Here is a 25,085-nt window from a genome sequence, read left to right on the forward strand (position 1 = left end):
AAGCAATAAATATCAATATTAGAATAAAATATAATGCAGTGTTCTCCCGAAGCAGGCATCCCATAAAGAGAATGGGATAGGACTGGCTGATCATTCTCCAGGAAAGCTATAGTTTCACTAAGAAATATAGATACTATTCCAGTGGCAACTTGGTAATCTATAACAAAAGTATCCCAGGAAGCCCACTTATACTTGAGTAATGGAAAAGCTGGTTGTCTAGAACTGCCCTTAATATTGGGGGGGGAGGGTATCATGGGTTGCTCCAGATGGGGTTATGATGTAAACCAGTGAGTCCATATCATGCCTGTCATAAATTGGCAAGACTTTATCACTGCCCCTTTTTCATGTATTCTTTCTGTTCCTCTGTCCTTTGATCTTCTAATGAAGAAGCAAGTATGTTTATTAAATTTGTTTGAATCTTAAAAATATATTTAAATTTTAGGCTCTTACCAAATGACAGGAACATCTTAAAATGGCAAATATTAACTTCAATTTATTTGAAATATTATCACATCTTTCAGCAACAAAAAAAAAATTAGTGCTGCTGACAAAAGAACAATTAAAACAAATATCCAAAGTTGGGAATCACAACTCATAGAGTTCAGCTTTGTCCTCTAGAAGGGCATTCCAGGTAAATTTCACATAGTCTTATGTTTATTATAATCAAAAGAGATTCTTCACCATTTACAATAGATCCATAAAAATACAATAAAACATTTATAGTATAACTACAAGTATGTGCGGTGGAGCTGACCTAGGGCAACGGCTTGTGTGCCCACAGAAATGGCTCCACGTACCACCTGTGGCACACGTGCCATAGGTTCACCATCACGGGTATAGGATCTCCTGCTTAAGTAGGGGGTTGGACTAAAAGATCTCTAGGGTACATTCCAGCTCTATTCTGGTTGGTTGGTTGGTTGGTTGGTTGGTTGGTTGGTTGGTTGGTTGGTTGAAATATCCCCCTACTAAGCTGCTTATGGCTTTAAAAGTCAAAAACAGCATTTGAACTGCACTGGTAGGAAGACAATGCAGGACCTGGGGTACAAGTATAATGTATTTGTGATGGCACTTTGGTTGACACTTTGTATTGGTTACCTATGTAAAAGGAGTACCAGGCAATTGATTAATTAGCTATTCTTTTGGGAAGATTCTAGGAGGTATAGGCCACTGATATATACACATACATCTAAAGGCAGGCTCTATTTCAAAGTGTGAGAGAATCTGAACCAGAGTTAGCAACCATAGGTAACAAGTAGGGAAACTGGGAATCGCATTTTTACATGCATTTATTTATTTGTTGCTATCTATATTGTATTGGTGGAAGACAGCGGGATCATCCAGGTTATCTTTCTTTGTAATAAATGTAATATGTGGACTTCATATATGCTTTTCACTAATGTTATGTTAGTAGAAAGTTCTGAGTTCAAATCTAGGCTGGGTCCTCCTTAGGACACACAAGGCAAGTTACTTGGAGCAGAGGCAGAGTTTATTTCAACAGTACAATGTGCAGAACAGCACTTAGTCAGTTCAGCCCAAGTGTCAATATCGGCAGAAAAGCTTAAGAGGTATTTTGTTTCGTAACCTGGGTTTACTGAGGTCACATGGCTAGTGGGTGGTGTGGATGGCAAAGGTGACACAGAATATGGAAGTCACTTTCTTCTCATTGAGCTATTTCCCCAAGTTTATGTTTTTTGTTTTCATATTGTTGTTTGATCTGCTGCGATTTACTGGACTTTTAGGAAGTAGTCTCACAAATTAATTGCCATCCATGTCCAGCCATCCCCCATTTTATCTTCTAAGAATTCCTTTTGGGACTAATTTGCAGCATGCCAGCTTTTCCCTTTTTCTTTCCTGTTCCTCTATGAGTGCATCGGTGCCTAGAGGCATCAGGCTGCCCATCATCTCTCTTTTGATATGCAATGTTTCCCTTTGCACATATTACTCTGTAGAGCACATTATTTTTAAACCAGAGAAGTGCACTGCAAAATCAGAAAAATGGGCTAACTGAAGGATGGTAGTACTGTGGTTCACATATAACTTTGGGGAGTACAAATGTATTCATACCACTATGCATATATCTTTCCCATACTTCGTCATTATATCAGAGGTGAAATCCAGCAGGTTCTGACAGGTTTTGGAGAACCGGTAGCGGAAATTTTGAGTAGTTCGGAGAACCAGCAAATACCACCTCTGGCTGACCCCAGAATGGGGTGGGAATGGAGATTTTGCAATATCCTTTCCCCTGGAGTGGGGTGGGAATGGAGATTTTGCAGTATCCTTCCCCTGGAGTGGGGTGGGAATGGAGATTTTGCAGTATCCTTCCCCTGCCACATCCACGAAGCCACACCATGCCTACCAAGCCACGCCCACAGAACCGGTAGTAAAAAAAAAATGGATTTCACCACTGCATTATATTGACAATTTAGCATGTATAGAAGGAAACTGAAAAAATACGCTACACCAGCATGATTGTTCATATCCCAATAGTCTCTTTATAACTTTTGGGAAAATGAGGTATTTCACGAGCACTTATTCTTCATTTATCTTGAATCTTCCTTCAAAGTTAGACTGAGATTGCGCCAGGCACTACCTTACGGATGTATGTATATGATTTCCTCAGGGTGACACTCCCATGATGTGAGACCCCACGAGGGAGGATACACTCCTCTGTCAATTTCTGGGTCTCAGCATCCCAACACAGCACTGTGGCGATGACATCATTCTTCTCATCCCGTCCTCCAGTAATGAACAGTTTGTCATTGCAAGGAGCAATCCCACAACTAGCACATTCATGGTTTAACTGAGTCACAAGGCACCATATATCTTTGAGTGGGTTGTAAGAATAGACTGCTTTCATTGCCCCACCTGGAAAGGGAAGATGGAAAATTATTCTTTTCAAGAAGTGACTGGTTCTTCAATGCATAAAGTGAAACCTCAATTTAACAGACTCCCATTAATTGACTTTGAATGCAAGAGACCAAATTTGTCGCCAAGTAAGCCAAGAAGACAAAAGCCAGGAATCTTGTCTCAAAGATCCTTTCCAGGGAGTTGGATGAGACAAAACAAATCATTATTAAATCAAAGAAGAAATTTTATCTGAAGCAAAGACTTGTAAATCAACAAGCAAATGTAGCTGCTGGGACTTGTGAATTAACAAAGCAAGGATCTGGTGGGATAAAAGAGATCCTGAAGCCCTCCAACTTTGAGTTCTCCTGAATCAAGACATTTATTTATTTATTTATTTATTTATTTATTTATTTATTTATTTATTTATTTATTTATTTATTTAATTTCTATACCGCCCTTCTCCCGAAAGACTCAGGGCGGTGTACAGCCTGATTAAAAGCACAAAGACAGACAAAATTTTAAAATTATTAAAATTATTAAATGATAGGCTCAATTTAAATCTTTACCTTGATAGCCCAGCCTGGCGGAACAACAAGGTTTTGAGGGCACAGCGAAATACACGGAGATCAGAGATTTTATGAATTTCTGGGGGCAGCTCATTCCAAAGGGCAGGGGCTCCCACAGAGAAGGCCCTCCCCCTGGGTGTCGCCAGCCCACATAATTTGGCTGATGGCACCCTGAGGAGACCCTCTCTGTGGGAGCGGACTGGCCGGTGGGAGGCTACTGATGGCAGAAGACGGTCTCGAAGGTATCCAGGTCCAATGCCATGGAGCGCTTTAAAGGTGGTAACCAACACCTTGAATCGCACCCGGAAGACCACTGGGAGCCATTGCAGCTCGCGCAGGAGGGGCTTTAAAGACATGGGGCTTTAGTCCCTCTAACTAATGCCTGGTAGCTTAGGTGTGTGTATGTGTGTGTGTGTGAGAGAGAGAAAGAGAGACAGAGACAGAGACAGAGACAGAGACAGACAGACAGACAGACAACAAATGTACATAATAATCATTGGGCCTCTATACAGTCCTAAAGCTTCAGTATTCTATTGAAACTGATTTGTGTATTTGTTCCTAAATATTTCCTGGCTGTTGATGACCAGGGATGTATGTCTTGTCTTCTCTATCCACACTGATATGGAAAATCCAGGCAGAAAACAAGAGGGACTTACAAGATCAATGTATCTCAACAGACTGTGAGTGACCATAAGCCCACAGGTAATACTACACCAGGGTTTATGATTACAGTGCATATTGGCTCCAGGATGTCTATTGCTTAACTGCCTACCTACATCCTGGTATAAGGTGGAATACAAAATCTCCTTGTCCTCTTTTGTGCAAGATATTTAACCACTGAGAATTGTTTGGATTTGATGTATTCAAATCAAAATGATATCTGGAAGTATATTAAATACACAACTTTTTTGGCATATCCTACTATACTGTATATCAATTATGTCAATACAATACAATTTATTATTACAGTCTTAGACCGGAACAAATAAAAGCACTCAGTATATATACACTTAAGAATTCTAGTATAAAATAATAAATAACAACTAAAATCTATAATAAAATCCAGTGTCAATTATACATGGTCTGACTATATGATAGTTGCAATCCCTAAACTGTGTGGCCCGTTGTGGGTTCAATGCTAAAAGGGAAATGACTAAGCAATGCAAAGCGTTAGCCACAATTGTTATATGTATCGCTATGGTGGAGAAGACACGTATTTGCGACTAATCCCCAGTGCTGCTGCACATAATCTGGCCACCTGTGCTGTAGTTAGAACTAGTGCTGTAGTGTCAGAACGACCAGGATACCTAGCAGTTACTGTCAGAATATATTTTTTCCTAATCTCCGTATAAAAGGAACATCTAAGGAGCATGTGACCCACAGTCTCCACCTCTCCTGAACCCCAGGGACAGAGTCTTTCCTTGAATGGTATCCTTTTATACTTGCCATACAGAACGGCCGATGGAAGCACATGGCACTGTGCAAGTGCAAATGCTTTCCAGTGGTTTGCTGATTCCAACTGACTAAGATAGCTGGCAGGAGCACATCTAATGGCATTTGGAGCCAGAAACAATCTGGCTAAGTCTGCTTGCCTCTCAATGTCCTCCACCCTCTGCCGCAAGGTTTGTCATGCTAGATCATAGTTCATCTTGATATTAAAGCTGGAGAGAAACCTAATTTGGCAAGGTTGGACTTGACAGCCTTGATCCATGATGAAGAAAATTTATCTTGGAGGATTAACAGAACAAGACCTTGCAGAAAGAAGTTAAGCTTTAGCCAGAGATTTAAGGACGCTATACAGATTCTTGCTTTGACTTTTATCAATCCTGTCTCCAGGTACAGAAGTGCATTTAAGACACAACGTGGCATCTGGAGAACTGATCTAATGAATTTGGATTGAACTATTTCTAATGATCTAAAGCATGAAGCTGATGGTCCGAGCACGGTCCCATAAAGGAGCTGTGCTAGCGACTTGGCCACAAAAAGCTTAATAGCAGCAGGGACATAATATCCTCCCTTTGTGCGGAAAAAATTAAGAATGATGCTCGCTGATCTTTGGCCCAAAGCAGCTGCATATTCTCCATGTGCTTTTCTTGAACCATTGGCCTGAATAACCACCCCCAGGTATTTGAAGGTGGTTACCTGCTCTATTTTATGGCCATTTAGATACCATGAATAAAGTTTTGGCCTTTTTGCAAAGGCCATGATCTTTTTTTTCTCATAATTTATGTCCAGTTTATTTTAATTACAGTACTGGAGAAGTGCTTGCAAGGCTTTTTTAAGGCCTACTGGTGTCCTGGATAGGATCACAGCGTCATCTGCATAGAGCAGGAGGACGATGCTTCTGTTACCTATTTGGGTGTCTGCGTGTGTGTGTGTGTGTGTGATTTGGTTTGTTTAGCCATTTTACCATATCATTTATGTAAAAGTTGAAAAGCAGGAGGGCCAAAATACACCCCTGTTTAACCCCCTTTTGAGTTGTAACTGACTTTGAGAGGGACCCTTGCATGTTACACCTCACCTTGAGGGATGTTTTAGTATGTAGGGCACATAATAGATGAAGAAGGTTAATTAAGGCAGCTTCCAGCTTCTCCCATAGCTTAGTCCTGGTAACTGTATCAAAGGCTGCCTCGAGATCTATAAAACCAGCATATAATGATACAGGTCTATTTGAGATGCATTTTTCAATCAGGTGATGAAGAACTAAGCACTGATCAGTGATGCCTCTCCCCTCTCTAAACCCCATCAATTATGTCCTCATCTGTGACTTAGTGAAAATGTGTATGAAATTATTGTCAAAGAATCTAGGTTTGTATATAGGAAATGAGAGGAGACACATATATGTCACAGACTCACTGAAAAGAAAGCAAAACATTCTATTTTCTTACATTCAAAAGTTCATCTTCCGCCATGCCCTTAAAACCCACTTTTTCCAGCAAACCGGGCTGGCTTAAGAAATTTTTAAATGTTTTAATTGGTTTGTGATTTTTAATTTTTGGGCCAAATTTATATATATTTTAATTGTTTTTTAATATTTGTATTTCATGTTCTTAATTCTGGCTGTACACCGCCCTGAATCCTCAGGGAGAAGAGCGGTATATAAATTGGAAATAAAATAAAATAAAAAATAAAATCTAAAACATTGCATTTTTGTATGCATGTAAACACGCACACACTCATGCTGTACATTCACCGTAACACATATATAAGCAAGCATCATACTGTTACATTACTTTTAAATGATTTTAGTAATACCAATATATTCATTCTCCTATAGGAGAACCTACTAATAATCAATACTCTAATTAATACCGTAATTTATCATTAGTATTAACTTTACTATTGTACATTAGCTAACATTAAAATGTACTCTATATCTCTAGAAGTATCTGCATGATCTAATTAAAAAGAGTATCACAAGTCTTCAGTTTGCAGTAAACAAAAATAAGTATAACTATAAAAAGAGTTCTGAGTTAAAGAAAATATGCAAAATTATTAAGCATGTTAAAGCAGATATTAAACCTACCCACAACATAGATGTGGTCATGAAAAGTGGTAGCATTGATACACTTTGCTTCAACAGGCATAGGTGTTTTTAAGCACCAGTTGTTTGTTGCTGGATCATAACACTGTGTATTGTCAGTAGCCAATTTTCCGTTGGGTCCTCCTCCAATCACATAGAGTTTCTTTTTGTAACTGGCTGCTCCAAATGAGCTCACACTGATCATGAGAGGAGTTGCCTTTATTAAAATCAAACAAATAAAGTAATTTAGGAATGTGTTAAAAATTAATTTTGATTTTATGTGTTTATTATATTAGGGAAATGGAATATGCAAAGTTAAAACATGCTAGTTGATTAGGAAAAAGAATATTACAATAATAGAGAAAGAGAGTGAAAAGTTGGTTCAAAACCTTTGTGGGTCAGAAAAAAATTAATGCAAAACTTGTAGTGTTCATGGGATAAGGACTCAAAACTGGGCAACAAAACTGTGTTTGAAAGAAAGAAGGAAGAGGCATAGATATGAATCTGTGGACTAGAGATTCAAGTCTGTGCTTGCCAATGGAATGACAGAGTGGCTTTGGGCTAATCATCATTTCTGAACTCATTTTTTTCCACAGGAGTAAAATAAAGTAATTCCAACAGTGTACCAATATTATTATAATAGTTAAAATAACAAGAATTGTTATTTTTCAGCAGAGTTAGATTAATTCCAGAGGAGTTAATTATATTGCAAAGCATAATAAGTAAATAAATGTGCACAGGAGGAATCTAACATAGAATTCTAGAAAATGTTTCTTACATACACTGGAAATACCATTTTGAAAAGAAAGAACAGAAAATTTTTGCTCATAAATGGAAAATAAGTTTCTTAGGAAACATGTAGCTAAATGTATACGTGTTTGTTTTAATTTAGACCCATGAAAATTGGCACATGAAGTAAAATACATGCACATCTATTTTTGCATTCTCGGTTTTGTGAATTCATACTAATGTAAAAGTGGGAAACAGGAATTGAGAGTAATGGTACAACATTACAACACTGTCTATGAGCAGTGCTTTGCTCAGACTTGTGCATCCCCTATACATCTAAAAACAGCCTGGGATTTCTGATCTGCTTTGAAGATCTTCACCTGCAAGAGCTGCTACATGGGGCGTGAAAAACAGATGTGCTAAGTTCTGTATGTCTCTCTTGTCTAATCTACATTCATACTGCACAGCTGATAATGGAGGACAAAATAAATGTTGTTTTAATACTCAGTGCATCTGCTCGCTAGTCCTACACTGTATTACAGATGCAGACTTAAAAAAATCATTTCTTGTGTTGTGTGTGAAAACACTCTTTGTCTGTTTACTTACATTAAATAGCAACAACATTGTGTTATTTTGGTCCTGTTTTCTGTTTCACTAATACTGAAAGTACATCTGTACTTTACCTCAGACCAACAGTTGTGAAAGGAATCATAAATCTCCACACTGTTAAGTCTTTGTACGCCATCAAAACCACCAAGCACATATACTTTGCCACCCAAAACAGCCATTTTGTGCCTCCATCTTCCAACATTCAAATATTCAATTTGGATCCATTTGTTGATGGATGAATTATACTTCCAGACTTCATGCTGTGTTTCTTTTCCTCCTGAAGCAAATAAAAATCAAATTCCACTTTTTTCCAAGATTCAGGACATATTCTCAACAACAGTTTTTGTTCACATGCTTTCATTATGCTGTTGTCTGTTTTTCTTGTTTACTAAGATTTTAGTCCTCATTGCTTAAGAGATAAACAGAACTAATCTCAAAAAGGTCTGACACTTTTTTATTCATAGAATTTAAATACATCTTTATGTTTTAACTGGAATTAAACAATAACATATTTGAAAAACAGAAGCCTTTTTATCTATTTAGTTTGTTAGATTTATACCTTGCCATTTCTTCAAGAGCCCAAGTGTATATACAATACTCAATCACTTAATATTTTTCCGCCAAAAAGTATTTTCCCTTGATTAAGAGTGTGATTAAAAGATGTACATTAAAAGATGTAAAAGTTTGTGGGAGAGAGTGGATTTAAACCTCAGTGCCAGTTTGTCATATTCTTTACATGCCTGCACTTGGAAATAGACAAACTTTTCAATCCAGGACGCTGTACTGTCCTATATAAATATTTTTCTAACATCTGAAAGGTGCAGATGTGACATAAAAATGATCTCACCATGGAGGACACAATATTGGTTCCTTCCTTTTGATCTGGGAGAGGATCTGGGAGCTTTAAGATGCTAAATAGAGGCATCTATTTTGCACTTAAACTTCACAAAAAATGGAGCTACAAAATCATAAGTGGCTGATGACCCACAGGTTCTCCATCCGTCGTCATCACCTCAACAATCTACACTGCTTAAGAAGAAAAAGATTTGTTTCATGCAATTTCTATTTGCACTTATAACTTTATCTATTAATGCTATGTAGTGTTTTGGATTTCATTTCCAAAACATACTTAGGACTAATGAAAACCCAAATGTAGCTACTGTGTACTTCAAAATAAAAGTGGCCAGATGAAATAATTGCACATCAGTGGTGGTTTGTCCCTGGTTCGCACCGGTTCTATAGAACCAGTAGTAAAACTGGCGGGAGGCTCCGCCCACCGACCCTAATGTCATCAAAATGCTTCTGCACAAGCGCGCGGCCCCGTTGCGAACCGGTAGTAAAGGTAAGTAGAACCCACCCCTGTTGCATGTGCTAAAACACATTTTGGAGATCAAATTCAGAGCTCTGCACAGCCCTGCTACCTACCTACCTACCTACCTTCCTTCCTTCCTTCCTTCCTTCCTTCCTTCCTTCCTTCCTTTTCTTTGGCATAAACATAGTAAAGACAGGGAAGGCAACAGCTGTGCCCCATAGACCCAGGTCATCCAATAAGACTCTTTCTTGCTATTTACTCTTCATCTCATATTTTTAATAAACCTGAATAAATGTGGTTTCTGAATAGTAACTACACCAAAGAAGGGAGGGAGGGAGGAAGGAGATAGATAGATAGATAGAGAGAGAGAGAGAGAGAGAGAGAGAGAGAGAGAGAGAGAGAGAGAGAGAGAGAGAGAGATGCTACCAAAGCTGCTGCAACATCCTCCCCAACTGCTTCAAATCAGCCTTGCATCAGCAGCAGGGCCTCTGCAAGCAGATATGTAAGTTATACATTGCACAAAGTGCCAGAATAGGGGCACCAAATGATGAGAATGGTGACAGCCCAATGCCCATTACAGGGCACCAGGTTGTGGGAAGAAGCCCATCCAGTTACAACTTCATGTAACTGTGAATATAGGAGAATGAAGCACCAGAAAACTTAAATTGCCATGTGGCATGACTTGACACACTGAAAGCAAAAATATTTACATAAAGGCCCCTTACACGTCAGCAGCACTCCTGTTAAACAGCATGTTTCTTCTGGAAGTAAAACCTTTAGAATCATGGATGGCTTTTCCAGAGATGCTACCCTGGGAAAGTGGGTCAGAGAGTTCACCTTACATCTGTTTGCTTGCTTACTTGCTAGTTCACTATTGAGCTCTATGACTCTACTTTTCAGAAAAAAAGGCAAAGGAAGAGGAGAGAGAAGAAATTATTTCATTCCTTACCTGAAATGTAGACTTCATTTCCTAGTGTAATACAAGCAAATTCCACCCACTTTTTATTCTCATTTTCTAATTCTTGTTCTGTGTTTGGCAGTTTTGCCACTTCCAAACGACTGCGTCTCAAAGGATCAAGGCAAGTTACTTCTGATACAAATTTTTCATCCTTTGTGCAACCGCCTATGATCATAAAAACCTCAGATTGGAATTCATGCATTCTGGGCTTTGTTCTTTCTGAAATCATCTAAACAAAAACAAAATTAACTATTATTGTTTTGTTGTTTATTGTTGTTAAAATCTAGCAACCAACAACCACTTTCCCCACCTGCAAATGTGTATTTAGGTCATGGATGCACATTTGTAGCAGTGGTGGGTTGCCCCCAGTTTGCACCGGTTCTATAGAACCGGTAGTAAAACTGGAGGGAGGCTCCACCTATCAACCCCGACATCATCAAAATGCTTCTGCGCATGCGCAAGTGAAGTGAGCGGCCCCATTGTGAACTGGTAGTAAAGGTAAATAGAACCCACCCCTGATTTGTAGGGATTAGAAGTGACATTTGGTCCTGAGGTCAAATGTGGCAGAATTGAGTGGGGTTAATTTACTTACAATTTCCCCTTTATGATGTATAATAAGTATAATTTGGTAGCAATTTTTGAGGATGCTCGGAGCTCTCAGACCGGCACCATTAGTCTAGGCTTTAAACACATCATACATCAAAGAGGTGATAAGGAATTCATTCATAAATATAATGAATAACAGATTTTTCAGGTAGAATTGTAAATAATAACAAAAAATCCTATGACAATTTAATAACAGATTACTGTCAGCAGTTGCACAATTTTAGGGAGAAATATAAAATTGTGTGGCTACAAAAAGTTACACAAAAATATTTTTCTGTTCCAGGAGCTATGTGAGCTTCTGAATATATGAATATATCTCTGATTTAGAACAAAAAAGGTTGTTGAGGGCCATGAAGCCATTATCCATGGAATTGATCAAAGTTGCATTTAGCAGTCAACTTTCGTATGACAGATAAGATCTAGATAATCTTTGTATTGAAGTTCCTTTAATATTATTACATTTTACTCACCTCATTTCCTGATAGATGGTACATTCTGGCTTCCTGAAGCAGAGGAAAGACATCAGGACATTGTCTGATGAGTGGATCTGCTTCAACAGTGTCTACAAAATACCAAGGATCCAGAAGAGGTAAACGCACACTCTCGAGGATATATGGGAGGAGTGGGAGTCTGTCCACTGTTTTGTGATGCACCCACTTCATAACTATCTGAAATACTTGAGCTTCTTCAGTGACACAGAGGTCATCACTTTTTAGCATGCCATTTAGAATGTCTGCAGGCAACTCACAGACCTCATCATAATTCACCACTTGTGTAAAATTCTGGACAATATAATTCTCGACTTGCTGCTTCAATATATCAAGGGAATGAGCATCGGCCAGCCTGAGAATCCCAACACAGTTTTCTGGGTGTAAAGCTTCTTTAAGGAAACTGGAACAAGCTTCTACCATGCGCAAAAACTGAAAGCACAGGAGAAAGATATCATATAGATTTATTTTCTTATCTTTTTTCACTGCTCTTGAAAAACTCTTAAGTACATGAGGAACAACATTGGTTGATGTGCAAAATCCCAAATTGTTATTTTACAATTTCTGCTCATTGTTTCTTATTAGGTACAGTAGTTCAAGTTTGTGCATGTTTCAGTTATGTGGTAGCAATCCATGACCGAAATGCTTTCTTCTTACTGTTGACCTTGACAATATTTTGATACAGTTCAAGGGGAACGGGATAATTAGCAGCCAGGGAAGTCTCCGCAACCATCTGGAAGCACTGAAGCAGAGTCCTATATCTAAGAATGTAATAAGAGTGCCCATGGATCAGGCCAAAAGCTTATTCTTTGTAAAGCAATAGCCAACCAGATACATCCTCGAACTTAATAAGTTCTAGTGAACAAGCACTAGAGGACAAGGGTCTTCTTCCACAGTTATTCCCAAATGCAACTGATATGATGCCTTTGATTCTGGGCATACTATATATTATCTCAAAATGGTTAACGTTTGCATATCACTCTGCTAAATAGCAAGCTATATGTTGTGCATTCAATGGTAATTGCTACTTTCTGACAAACATTTAATCTTTTATATTAATATTATAATGAATGCTGATGCAAATTAATCTTAGTAAAATACCACAACAGACAAAGTTTTCCAAGAAATGACTATGCTGAAGGTAAATTACGATCTACTGACAGTCCTCTGAATTAGAGCAAGTGGATCAGCAAGTGCTTTGACTCCCAGTTTTTTAATGAGGGCAACAATTATATTGCTATAAAAGATACTCTCTCTATTGTACTCCTGAAATTAAGAAAGTGGGAGTAATTTATTTTAATTATTTTCCAAATAAAAATTCTGATAACCCCCAGTAACATTACTGAAATGCATATTTATGGGGTTAGAATAAATAATTAATAATCCTACTTACCCAATATTATTAGTGCAATAAGATTAATAATAACATTGTTTGGGATATATGCTTTTATTAATTATCATTAAAATCAAAATCTAAAAGTAATAATAGTACAGAGGTTAATTTGTTTACATTACACTGAGTTCATAATTTTATACAATCATTTAATACATTGTTGAAGCTATCAAATTATACAAAAAGAAAACAATTTACTGAATTAAGGCGAATATAGATGTCCCAGGATAATGTTGCAGGGTCACCAGGACCAGCATTTTGCCATCTGAGCTTTTGGACTTGTGTTGGAGCCCATCTTTAGGGAACTCCTCTCTAGAGCTAGAGAGATGGGCCCCAGCAGGAGTCCGAAAGCTTGGATGACAAAACCTCTGGTCCCAATGACTGACCAAGACTGGATCCTGAAAAAATGTTATCATATCTGGACCATGCTGGCAAATAGCAATACTGGTAATACTTAGACTTATATACCGCTTCACAGTGGTTTTTACAGCCCTCTCACACGTGCCAGAAGTGGCATGCAGAGCCATCTCTCCGGGCACGTCGCCCATTGCAGCATGCACATGTGTGCCAGCCAGCTGGTCTTCACGCACACAGGAGCGCTGGAAACCGTAAGAGCAGCTCCCCAACACACATGTGAGCGCCAGGGAGCTGCTCTTCCGGTTTCCGGTGCTCCCCCGTGCACATGCGTATGCTCCCGTTTTGGCACTTGGTGCCAAAAAGGTTTACCAACACTGCTCTAAGCGATTTACAGAGTCAGCATATTACCCTAACAATCTGGGACCTCATTTACCCACCTCGGAAGGATGGAAGGTTGAGTCAGCCTTGAGTCTGGTGAGATTCGATCCACCAAATTGCACACAGCCTCTCACACACAGTACTGCATTCTAACCACTGCACCACCTGTTAAATATCCATCCAGTTACTCTAAAAGCTATCAGCATTGGAATCAGCCTGGCTATAAGGCTGAATTATACAACCATGTCAGGTATAAAGGTTGAAAGATAGTACCAGCGATTTGCCTGGCCATTTCTTAATACCTTCTGCCAAATGTCCTCCACTGAGGTACCAAGTTGTATGTATCACACACTATTTGGTTACCCTCAGATATCAGGAATGATTCTATTTTGTTCCTAATATTATAGTAAGATTCAACCATCAGTGTAGTAAACTTATATGCACCTGATGAGTCTAGTGGTGGTTCAAGTGATTTTAAAGTGTTTGATGATACCTTTCCACATTTCATGCAAGCAAAACTGATGAGAGGACAGTTACCTTCAGTGGCCCATTAAGGGGAGAGCTGTTCTATCTTCCCACTTCCCCCTTTCTCAGGTTGTGCTTCATGAAGCAACTGTTTAATTCTGCTTAATAATAAAAGTGTCATCTTGTCTTGTGCTTTAGGCATCAAAACATGTTAAGCAAGTCCTCGTAATACCACATCAGTTTCTCCCTAACAGCTGATGAAACCTCCAAATAGTTTTTGGTTCGCTGTACATAAACTGGTTACATGTTTAAAACCAGCATGGTTTTAAAAAGTAATTAAAAGTAAAAGAGAGAAGTGAAAAACCAGAAACAGTTTAATAGGGTATGTAGATTTTTAAAATTATTCACAGGAGAATCTTATGTTCTGAACCATGTCCTGTTGACACATTTACGTTGCTTACAAAAACTGAAAATTAACAGACCTGGTCTATAAACCACTTGTTTCCTGTTTTTTGAGCTAGATGTATGGAAATATTTAACTTAGTATTTCCAATGAAGCTTATTTAATCAGTATCAATGTGATGTTGCATAATCAATCATATTAGATACATTTCTCAAACAAATAGTAATGATTTTAGCTCGACTATTACTTAATGAGACAAGAATTACAGATTGTTCTGTTCAATTCTGCAAGAAAAACTACTGATGCACTTTCTTCCATTTTGAGTTAGGAAATTTAAAAAATCTGAAATAGACCTACTAAAGGAGACTTGGCATCTGAAAACAAGTAAAAGTGTAAATGCCCAAACTTCCCAAAGTGGCTCTCCAAAACAGAAATATCTGTAGCCTCAGCCCATGTTGCATTATGGCCTCATTTACTATTCCCATAAAAATGTTATAATACATGTGTCCCCTGGCAATTTGAAGGGCGCCCTCATATGTACTGTGATACAAAGAGTCTATCACTGCTCCCATCCTAATTTTCCTGGTTTTGTGTGTTGAAGGCCAAAACAGGGTTTATTCACTTTTTACTCTTCAATTTATATCTTCCTTCCCAGAGAGTACATACATTACTTTTTCTACTAATTTTCGTCACAATAAGCCTGTGGCATTGTGATCTGACAATGTGACTGACCCAAAATCAGTCATGAGTTTCCCTGACTGAGAATGGACTTCTGGTCAGGGCACCTCCAAAAAGTTAATGCTAGGAGTCTAAATGCTTGACACTCACACACAAGGCATTGATCTATTACCTCCCAAGGTTCTAGCCTGTCTTCTATGCTTTATAGCATTTACACCTGCCACTTATAATCTATTTCCAGAGGAGTGTGTTTTCAGTATGCTGATAACATTCAGCTGTACCATTCAGTACTCTGCTGACTCTATGAAACAATCAGTGACCTTGAACAAGCCTAAGCTTAATAGGCTGGATGAGAGAGAATTGACATTCATCCCAGACAAAGCAGAGGTCCTACTGGGAAAGAAAAAGCTGGATACTGGAATTTAGATATTGTTGGTTCTGGGTGTGATCATGACAACATACTATGTTACCTGTGGTCTTGCTATCTGCTGTTATCTCATGTAGTCATAGTTAATAAATACAGTATGGGGATAATTTGTTTATATCGTATATAAAGTTTCATTTGTTTTGGAACAAAGGTCAGTTCTATCCCCCCATTTTTCATATGCACAGTTCATATCCAGATTCCACCCTAATATTTCCTAGCAATCCTAGAAATTTGTAGCATTACATGAAGCAGTCCCTTTATTTTCTTCCACAGTGAAAATAAACTAGAAAACATACAGTGTAAAAGTGTTAAATCTGAGATGGGATATACTATACCCTTATTTCTGATTATTTTATTTTTTTTACTCTTTTGGTGATTTGGAAAAAGGGTTTGGGGGTTATTTTCAAAAGTTCTGCAAACCCACCCACCCCATTCACTGACTCACAGGCTCATTATCCACAATTTTTTTATCCATAATTATACACTGGAACATAATATGCAGATAAAGAGATCCATCCCCATCCTCCAGAAGGAACAGTTTCATAATTAAAAATATTTTTTGATCTATTACTATCACTAGATTTTCAGACATGGTGAGAATGTTCTCCCAATTATGGCTAATGAGTCTATTGTGACCCTTCCTCAGTAATCCAGACTTAGCAACGTTTAATTATACTTTGGTTGCAACTTGTAACATCATTTCAAAGTGCTTGAAAAGCTTCCAGAAAGTGCAATGCAGTTGCACAATGCACAATTCAACAGTTAAGCTGATGACCTATGCAAGGTAATAGAAATCACACAATCGGTACTGATCTTTAAAGCCCCAAAGGACTTAGGACTGAACTGTCTCTCTCACTATGAACGTGCCCAGTTATTCAAATCAACAGGAGGGCCCCTTTTGAAGATTTCTGCATGGTCCAAGGCTACAAACTGAACTTCTCAGGGAGATTCAACAGCTTGAGTTTTTCCACAAGGCTGTTCCTTTCTCCACTCCCAGGAGATATCCTTGGTGTTTACTCTCTGATATGGTGAGAGATGTTAAGGGGTTGGGCTAGGAGTTAAATGTTTCAGGTTTAAGTTCAGCATCAGATGCAAAAGTTCACTGGATGATTTGGAGTAAATTATTTTGCCTTAGCTTAATTTATGGCACAATGTAATTGTTATGGGGAAAACTATGTCTTCTACTACACTTAGATATAAGCATATGCCAAATAATAGATTAACAGAGTTGGAAGGGACCTTGTAGGTCATCTAGTCCAACTCCCTGCCCAAGCAGGAAACCCTACAACATTTCTGACAGATGGCAATCCAGTCTCTTCGTGAAAGCTTCCAGTGATGAAGCTCCCACAACTTCTGAAGGCAAGCTGTTTCATTGGTTGCTTGCTCTGTTAGAAAATTTCTCCTTATTTCCAGATTGAATCTTTCCTTGTTCAGTTTCCATCCATTATTCCTTGTCTGGCCTTCAGGTGCTTTGGAAAATAGCTTGACCCCCTCCTCTCTGTGGCAGCCCCTCAAATATTGGAATACTGCTATCATGTCTCCCCTGCTCCTTCTCTTTACTAGACTAGCCATGCACAGTTCCTGTAGCCGTTCATCATACGTTTTAGCCTCCAGTCCCCTAATCACCTTGGTTGCTCTTCTCTGCACTCTTATACTCAAAATAAAAATAATATTCCCAGTATTGAGTTGGTAAAAAACTCTCTTCTACCAGGCTTTTGTTACTTTATTTTAATATCATATTTGTTTTACCAATATGTTAATTATATTAATGCTGTTTTAGTTTAAAGTTTATATTTTTGCTGTTGCAAATTGCCTTGATTGCAGTTTGTGGATGAAAACCCAGGATATAAACACCATAAAGAAATAAATAATACCATAAATACTATTACTTCCCTCTAAGGATCTTTTACTTCTAAGGATTTTTGATTCATTTACTTGTATTAATCCCAAAGGTAAAATTAATAGAATACTAGTGCTAATTAATTCTGTTTGAGAGGATATGGGTGACAAATGTGAAATTTACCAAAGCGCAAAATTTAAGGGAAAACTTTTATAAAATGTTTTATAGATGGCATCTAGACCCAAAAAAGTTATCTCGTATGTATCCAAATGTACAACCAAAATGTTGGAGATGTAATTGTAAGGATGCCACTTATTTTCACATTTGGTGGACATGTAAAAAGGTTAAAGCGTTTTGGATTAAAATCTGGTGGATTTTACAAAATATTCTTAAAAAGAGGTTGAAATTTACACCACAGCTGTTTCTTCTGGGTATAGTTACGGATTGTACAGTTATAGAGACCAAATTGATTTTGAATTTAATAACTGCAGCAAGACTGTTGGTGGCACAATATTGGAAGAAGCAAGATTTACCTACAATCCAAGAGTGGACAATGAAAGTTACAAATCTAGCGGAAATGGCAAAAATCTCGGCGTATTTGAAGGATCATTCAAATGAAAGATATTTAAGAGACTGGAGAAGATGGATAGATTATATTTAAAATAAATACCGGAATAAGAAATTGCAGATAGGTTATGAATGATTATATAGATATCTAGTGTGTCTTTAAGTAATAAAGCTAGGCGGGTAATTAGGGAATTGAAGAAACAAGAGATGTGGAATGTCATAATTGTTTAGACTAGGATTGATTATGATTGTTGAAGTTTATACCCTGTAATTTGTTCTGGGAAGGGGAGGGGGGGAGGGGGGAGGTTGAGGTAGGGAAGGGGGGGGGGAAATATGTAAACTTTTTGTAAAACTTTTCAATAAAAAAAAAATTCTGTTTGAGAGGAGAAAACTTTAGCCAGCTTCATCATATGTCACCATCCAGTCTGCAATCCTGCTAGTAAACCACGAGAAAACACTGGAAAGCTTTATAGGACAGTTTCAAGGGACTTTTTCCAAAGAATCTTACCCCCCCCCCCTTCCCATATCCCAAAATTGGAATTGGCTGTTAGAAATGCAAAAGAGAGTTTAGAAATACAATCTTATACATACCGTAGTTACTAGACAGTGAGTACTTAAGGGATCTATAAATATATTTGCCAGCAGCCTGAGTATCCTGTTAATTAATCGTATCTTCAGGGTGATAAGTTCCTTATAGGGAGGCATTAAGAAGATCATTTTGCTTAGCATTTTGTTGCCTAAATTGTTCTGATCTGACTGTTCTGAGAAGTGACTCTTCCTGGGCATAATTTGACTGTTATCTAGGATGCTTTTTAGTCTATTGATCAGAGTTTAGAATGTGTTCTTGTATGACCTTGAGTGACGGAATGTAGACCGAATTCTCAAGAGGAGGAAGTGCAATCCAAAGGAATAACAGACAGCGAAGTTTAGATAGTTTGGTTGGATGGAAGAGGTCAAGTCAGTTTCTCTTTAGAAATTCTCAGTGTATATCTTTATTGATGCAAGTAGTTTACTTTAGGTGAACTACTTCTGTCTATAGGTGAGGAACAATAAAGGAAATAGCTTATAAATAACTCTGCGTGGCTTTCTTGATTTTGGAGTCTGACTGCTTGCTATTTTTAGGCTTGATGCATGCTCCTCCTGGTTCCTATCTACAGCCATGATAGGTTTGATAAGCATAGTCACAGTTTCATTCAACAACTGCTTCACACATTGTTAATCCCTGTTTTATTCAATAAACAACTACGGTATATAGCAATATTTTAAAGAACATATAGTAAGCAGCCATTAATTGGCTATGCTTATAAAGGCTACGGATTAAATGCAGCAGTTAAATAAAATTAACTCATAGTTTAACCTTAACATGTGCTTTGTCCCTATATATATTTTCCATTTACTGCACGCATTCACTAACCTGAAAAAGGCTGGCAGCTTCAAGGACTTTCTGCACATTTTCTTTGGTAATAAGCACTTTACTGGTATATGTATAGTCCAAAAGAATCTGCATTATTTCTGCATCAACTCCCTTAATAACTATTTTTTCTTCATACTTTTCTTTTAAGTCATTGCAAAACATTGCCCTAAAGGAGAAAAATAGACAGTTCAGTAAATCTGGAAAATCCAGTCAGTGTGCAAAAAGTTCTGGAAATAAATGTGCAATGCCACTTAAATTATTTCACTTATTTTACTGGAGCAGGACATCAATATTACAGTGGAACATGTGGAATTTTAATTTCAGTGTGTCCAAACAAATATTCCAATAATTCACCAAAGCAATGGCTCACTAATATCTTAGAGCAAAGAGATTGTGCTTTTATTTTGATTGAACAAAAAATTAATAGTTATACCAATCTAGGTGATTTTATTTTGATTTTCATAATGACTTTCCCAAAGGAGTGGGCATTACAAGAGCAGAGTAAGGAGGTTTTTCATTTTGGTTTGACAAAATAATTATATTATAAACAATATATTAATAACAAAATAACAGTCCAAATCCCAAAACAGAATCTTCTAGTCCAAATTCCTGCTCCATCAGAAAACCCAATACCATTTCAGTCAAATGGTTGTCCAATCTCTTCTTAAAAGGATAGGAACAAGTGTATGAAACAGGTTTATTTTTTAATATTGTATGTCTATCAATAATATAGAAACTATGTTACTTCAGGTTGGTGGCCAATGCCCATTATTAGTCAAAAGAAAATTGGTGCTTTATTATATATAAATAATGCTGTTCTTTCACATACCATATTGGGTCTGAAATGCCTACTTGAGGCATTAGTTAAATTTTGCCAGAAAAAATCAATTCAAATTAATAATGATGAAATTAATGCTTTGGGTTTTGATTTTAAAAAACTACAGAAGGACAATTCAAGATCATGAGATGATAGTAGAGAATTTTAATTATGTGGGCATTTTATTTAATCATGCTCTATCCTGGCAACATCATTGAAAGGCATTACTTCAAAATAGCAAAGCAAAATACAGAGGCAGTTTGGTCTTGTGGTAAAGGAAGCAGGCTAAAAGCCAGGAGACTGTGAGTTCCAGTCCCACTGTAGGAATGAAAGCTGGCCGGGTGACATTGGGCCAGCCAGTCACTCTTTCAGCTCACAAGTTTAGGCTCACCTGTTGCAATTAATAGATGATCTGAAAAAAAAGGGAACTGAACCTGCAGGAAACACTAGGAAGAAAGAAAATTCTGGAAGCAAAATCTACTCTGATGGCCTTACTTCAGTGTTTTATTCAAAAAATGGGACATTTGTTCCTGTAACAATGCAAAATATTATATCTCAAATTTTATGTGGAACTTCAGTTTAAGTTACATTTACTAATAATAACATAGGACAACTGCAAGTAAAACTTTTAAGATCTCCTTTAAGTGTTCCAAGTAGAATTCCAGAAATTCTGTTGTTCTCTGGAAACTGGGTGATGTCGATTGAAACAAAGGCTTTGCTAAGCCTACAGCATTAAGTTTTGATTACAAACATATTTTTAAAAACAAGGAAGGATTGCTTCATGAAATCCCAAATGATTAGATATGGTTTAAACAGGTGACCTACAAGATTAGTCAGATTGGCACTGATCCTGATGATTTATTTTCCAGGGGTCCATCAGCATATAATTATATTAAACAAAAAATTATGGAATAATTCAATACATAAATTCATGGCTAAACCAAAGTTCTATGTTCACTTGTAACTTTTGGAATTAATTACAGATATAGATTCAGCTCCTTATATATCTTAATAATTTATATTTAAGTGAATACAGAATTTTCTTTTCAAAAGCCAGATTATATGTGTCGCCATCGAATATGCTACACATTAGATTTCAAAAAATCCTCACTCTCAAAGATTTTGCCTCTATAATGGATTGATTTTGAAACAGTGAAAGATATTTTATTGTACTGTGAATTTCATGAGAATCTTTTCCAGGATGTTATCTGGCCTATTTATAAAATCAAGCCCAGGAAGAGATACTGTATGATAAAATGTTACCTAAAGATAAAAATCCTAAAATTGCAGAGGCAACTGTCTGATTTTTAATCAAGACTACAAAAACGAGGTTTTAAATCACTTCAATGTTCACGTAATATCAAATATTTTATTTGTTAAACAATTTTATCTAATGCCCATATTTTAGATTACGTTCATAACGTGCTTTTGGGGCCTCTGTGCCATAAATAAATAATATTAACAATAATGTTTTATGTCAATACACCCCAACGCTATACTTTAACACCAAGTTTACAATAGGTTTCTTATTATAAATATTATACCAATAATGAAAAGGAGCAAGAGCTTTATAGTATCTATGTTTCAAGGATCCAGTCAAGTCAACTAAGAAGGTTAGATTCTTTAGTGTGGAATTTGGATAAGATTTTTTCCCCAAAGTATTTCTATGTGGAGGTCAAGAAATATTCAAGCAGAAATGACTGAGTATACTGAGTTCCTGTTTTTGTTCATGTCCTAAAGTTTTAAAAGTTATTTTGAGAAATTATAAAACATCTGGGAGGAAGAGATACCTACTTTCTAAGCTGAACTGTGATCTATCTTTTGTGGCAGAGAAATTCAATTTAAAAAAGAAAAGTGAAATATTACAGGCAGTCCTGGATATGTCTTCCCAAAGATCTGTGTTTTACAGCTTTTAGATCTTTGTATGGTCTAACTCTGCATTTTATTGGCGTTTTATTGAACATGATACAAGACTTTTCAGTTTTTCTCATGTTTGTTTTGTCAAAAATATTACATCTTTTATTCACAAATGAAGTTTGCCCTAAACAGAATAAGGAATTGGAATACATAGATGATGTCCAAGAGAACTTTAAATGTTGATGATTCTATAACACCAGATCTATTTTCTCTAGATAAAAAACAAAACAAAGAGAGAAAATCCAGCAAATTTTCCAAGCGGAATTTCATTGAATGTATCCTTAGAAACTCCTACCTTATTAACAGAGAATAATTATTGTTAGCATCTGATACAAGTTCAGTCAATTCATTCCTGTCAGTAATTATAGATTAGGGATTTGCAGCCTGCATATCATTTTTATCATTTTAAAGCCTACCCTAATAACATTCACTGTAAATGTGTTCTAGCACCATCCCAAATACAAAATTTGGGGAAACATACAGAATACAGATAGATTTAAATCAAATATATGAAAATGTAGTTTTATCGTCTTATTTGCTAAGTTGATAGAGATCTGTTCAATCCAATGAAGAGGTCTTATTTTAAATATCTACCTTACCTAAAATAATTGCTTGCTGCTGCAAGGACCACACGGTGGCACGAAAAATGCATGCTGCCAACACACAGGGTAACGTCTGTGAGAGAGTTTTCTAGACGGAGATTCTCCAAGCCATTCTGTAGGACCATGGATAAGCCTGTGTCATTAAATTTAACCCTTTCATTCAGAGAAACTTCCACAAATTCTCCCATGTTTCTGGTACATTCATTTTCCAACGGCAATACAGTTTCATCCTCCAAGTCCTTCTTCACCATGTCCCCCATGTTTGATCACTTAGCACCATGCCATGCCATTGATACTTCAATTAGAGATAGTCTCTCAGCCTTAGACAAGTCATGCTGCAGATGTAAGACGGATTTCCTGTGAGGGCCTCCCCACTTATCTACAGCTGTCACACTCACATAACAGGAAGCCTTGCACTTTCTCATCCTGTTAACACAAACAAAGTCAGTTGTTTTCTAAATCTTATATATTTCAAGTAGTTTTCATATACCTAAACACAACTTTCATATGCCTTTGAATATGAGAAGACTACAATTTATAGCAAATAGTATTAAAATTGTTTTCACTTTTTTTGCAGTTAATTGAAATTTATTGACAAGATATACTGTATTAAACCCTTTAAACATCAAACTTAACCACATGTATAAGGAAATGTACAGTAAAAATAAACTTTGTATTTACCAGTGTTTTAAATTTAAATAACCGGAAATGAGATACAGTGTTTCTCATTAGCGTATGAATGTCAACAGTATCATAATCAGATCTATATATTAACGCTTAAGACATGGTGATAAATTACTTTAAAAAATGATGAAGGGGAAGTCATTTTTTTTTTCTTCTTATACTATAATCTTTTTTCTTTTCTATTTTTTCTTTTCTGCATTTTCTATTTTTCTTTTTATTCTTTTTTGTGTTAGTTTTTATCTTTCAATTTTATCTTTCAAAAAGGGTATCTATATATTAATTACAGCTGGATTTTTCAATACATATTTATTTTATATATTGGTAACCATCTAAAGTCATTTTTCATTTAATGTAATCTTAGTATTATAATATATATCAATGCCAGCCATAATGTCAATGTACATTGAAATAATGTTGGCAATATTAAAGAGAAAATTCAATCTATGTTCATTCTATGCTAATTCGCTTTCTACAACTGAGGAACCATTTGCATGTCTTGCTAGTCCCAGTAAAAGAAACACATTCGTTGTTGTTGTTGTTGTTGTTTTTGGAGGAATATACTCATAATGGCATCCTCAGGCTACCCATTGTCCACCTCAAAGTGATCTTCACTTTGTTATTTTTCTCTGGCCTTCAAAAGTGTATTTTTCTCACCTCTGTTATTACAAACAGCAGGTGGTCAGTTTGTGACAAATCATTTGGTAAGTCTGAAGAATGACACAGGCTTTAGCCACTGGTTTTAGGAACATTGCCTTTTGGCTGTAGAACAGTCAGAGCTCTGTCATTGTGCCAAAAAGCCATCCTTCCAACATCTCTTGCCAACCCTTGGGTGGCAGAAAAGACAGGGAGAGTAGAAGAAGTGAGACAAATCTCCAATTTCCATGGGATTAGAAAGGGAGCCTTGCCCATAACTTTCCCTTTCCGTTTCCTGTCTTCCACTGATGAGAAGGGGAGAGGAAGGGGAAGAGAAGGATGATTCCTTTGATTTTTCCATGGCATTAAACTGGTACCAAAGAGAGTATTCTCTGCCCTACTTCTCTCTTCACCTGTTTCTGATATGGATGAAAGCTCTACTGAAGCAGAGTAAGATTGGAAGTTAATTTTAAGTGTCAATAGTGCTGCAAGTCCAGCACTGCATACCTGAACTTTAGCATTTCTGTATGGAAGAGCAGTGAGTCATTCTTTTTATGTCTTGGGACCTGAGGCTTCTTTAAGATAATAACTACTTTCTCGCCAAGGCCGTTACATCAAATGGAGACTGCCAATCCGAACCTCAGACTGCATGGAGATTTCCTTGCCTTTGTTTTTTTTACCTGCAATCATCCCTTGTACTGATGCAGAAACTTTCCACATGATTCAAAGGCTCTAGAAGGCAAAACATACAAACAGCAACTACAACATTTAGGAGGAGGCTATAGCAGGTAATATCATTTATAATCCATTCATCACAGTATCGATTTATTTTAAAAAAAGACATGCTTCTGACAATATTCACCTGATTGATA

The 25,085-nt window shown here is 37.0% G+C and overlaps 1 protein-coding gene and 1 long non-coding RNA gene across 2 annotated transcripts in view; one reads left to right on the forward strand and one right to left on the reverse strand.

Moving 5' to 3' along the window:
* Positions 1-13,117, forward strand: part of LOC117678560 (uncharacterized) — a 62,725-nt gene extending 49,608 nt beyond the window's left edge. The window contains exon 4 of the long non-coding RNA XR_015728620.1: positions 11,636-13,117. This is a non-coding gene — a long non-coding RNA (uncharacterized LOC117678560). The remainder of the gene's footprint in view (positions 1-11,635) is intronic.
* On the reverse strand, positions 468-23,322 carry KLHL6 (kelch like family member 6). The gene is made up of 7 exons (XM_034439795.2): positions 22,894-23,322; positions 19,561-19,726; positions 11,621-12,070; positions 10,536-10,773; positions 8,349-8,551; positions 6,940-7,153; positions 468-2,865 (listed from the first exon to the last, which is right to left on the reverse strand). Exons 1-7 carry the CDS (start codon positions 23,154-23,156, stop codon positions 2,564-2,566), a joined length of 1,836 nt encoding a protein of 611 aa, XP_034295686.2. The 5' UTR covers positions 23,157-23,322; the 3' UTR covers positions 468-2,563.
* Between the last annotated feature and the right edge of the window lie 1,763 nt (positions 23,323-25,085).

The sequence above is a fragment of the Pantherophis guttatus genome, chromosome 6, assembly GCF_059756535.1.
Source record: "Pantherophis guttatus breed Tessera chromosome 6, ASM5975653v1, whole genome shotgun sequence".
NCBI classification, from domain to species: Eukaryota; Metazoa; Chordata; class Lepidosauria; order Squamata; family Colubridae; genus Pantherophis; species Pantherophis guttatus.

Excerpts from the sequence above, each read along its gene's own strand:
- KLHL6 (XM_034439795.2), bottom strand. The coding sequence starts at position 23,156 with ATGGGGGACATGGTGAAGAAGGACTTGGAGGATGAAACTGTATTGCCG. Across the intron at positions 19,727-22,893 it reads GCAGCAAGCAATTATTTTAG|GGCAATGTTTTGCAATGACT; the intron begins GTAAGGTAGATA and ends TTTCTCCTTTAG. Across the intron at positions 2,866-6,939 it reads TGACCACATCTATGTTGTGG|GTGGGGCAATGAAAGCAGTC; the intron begins GTAGGTTTAATA and ends TTCCCTTTCCAG.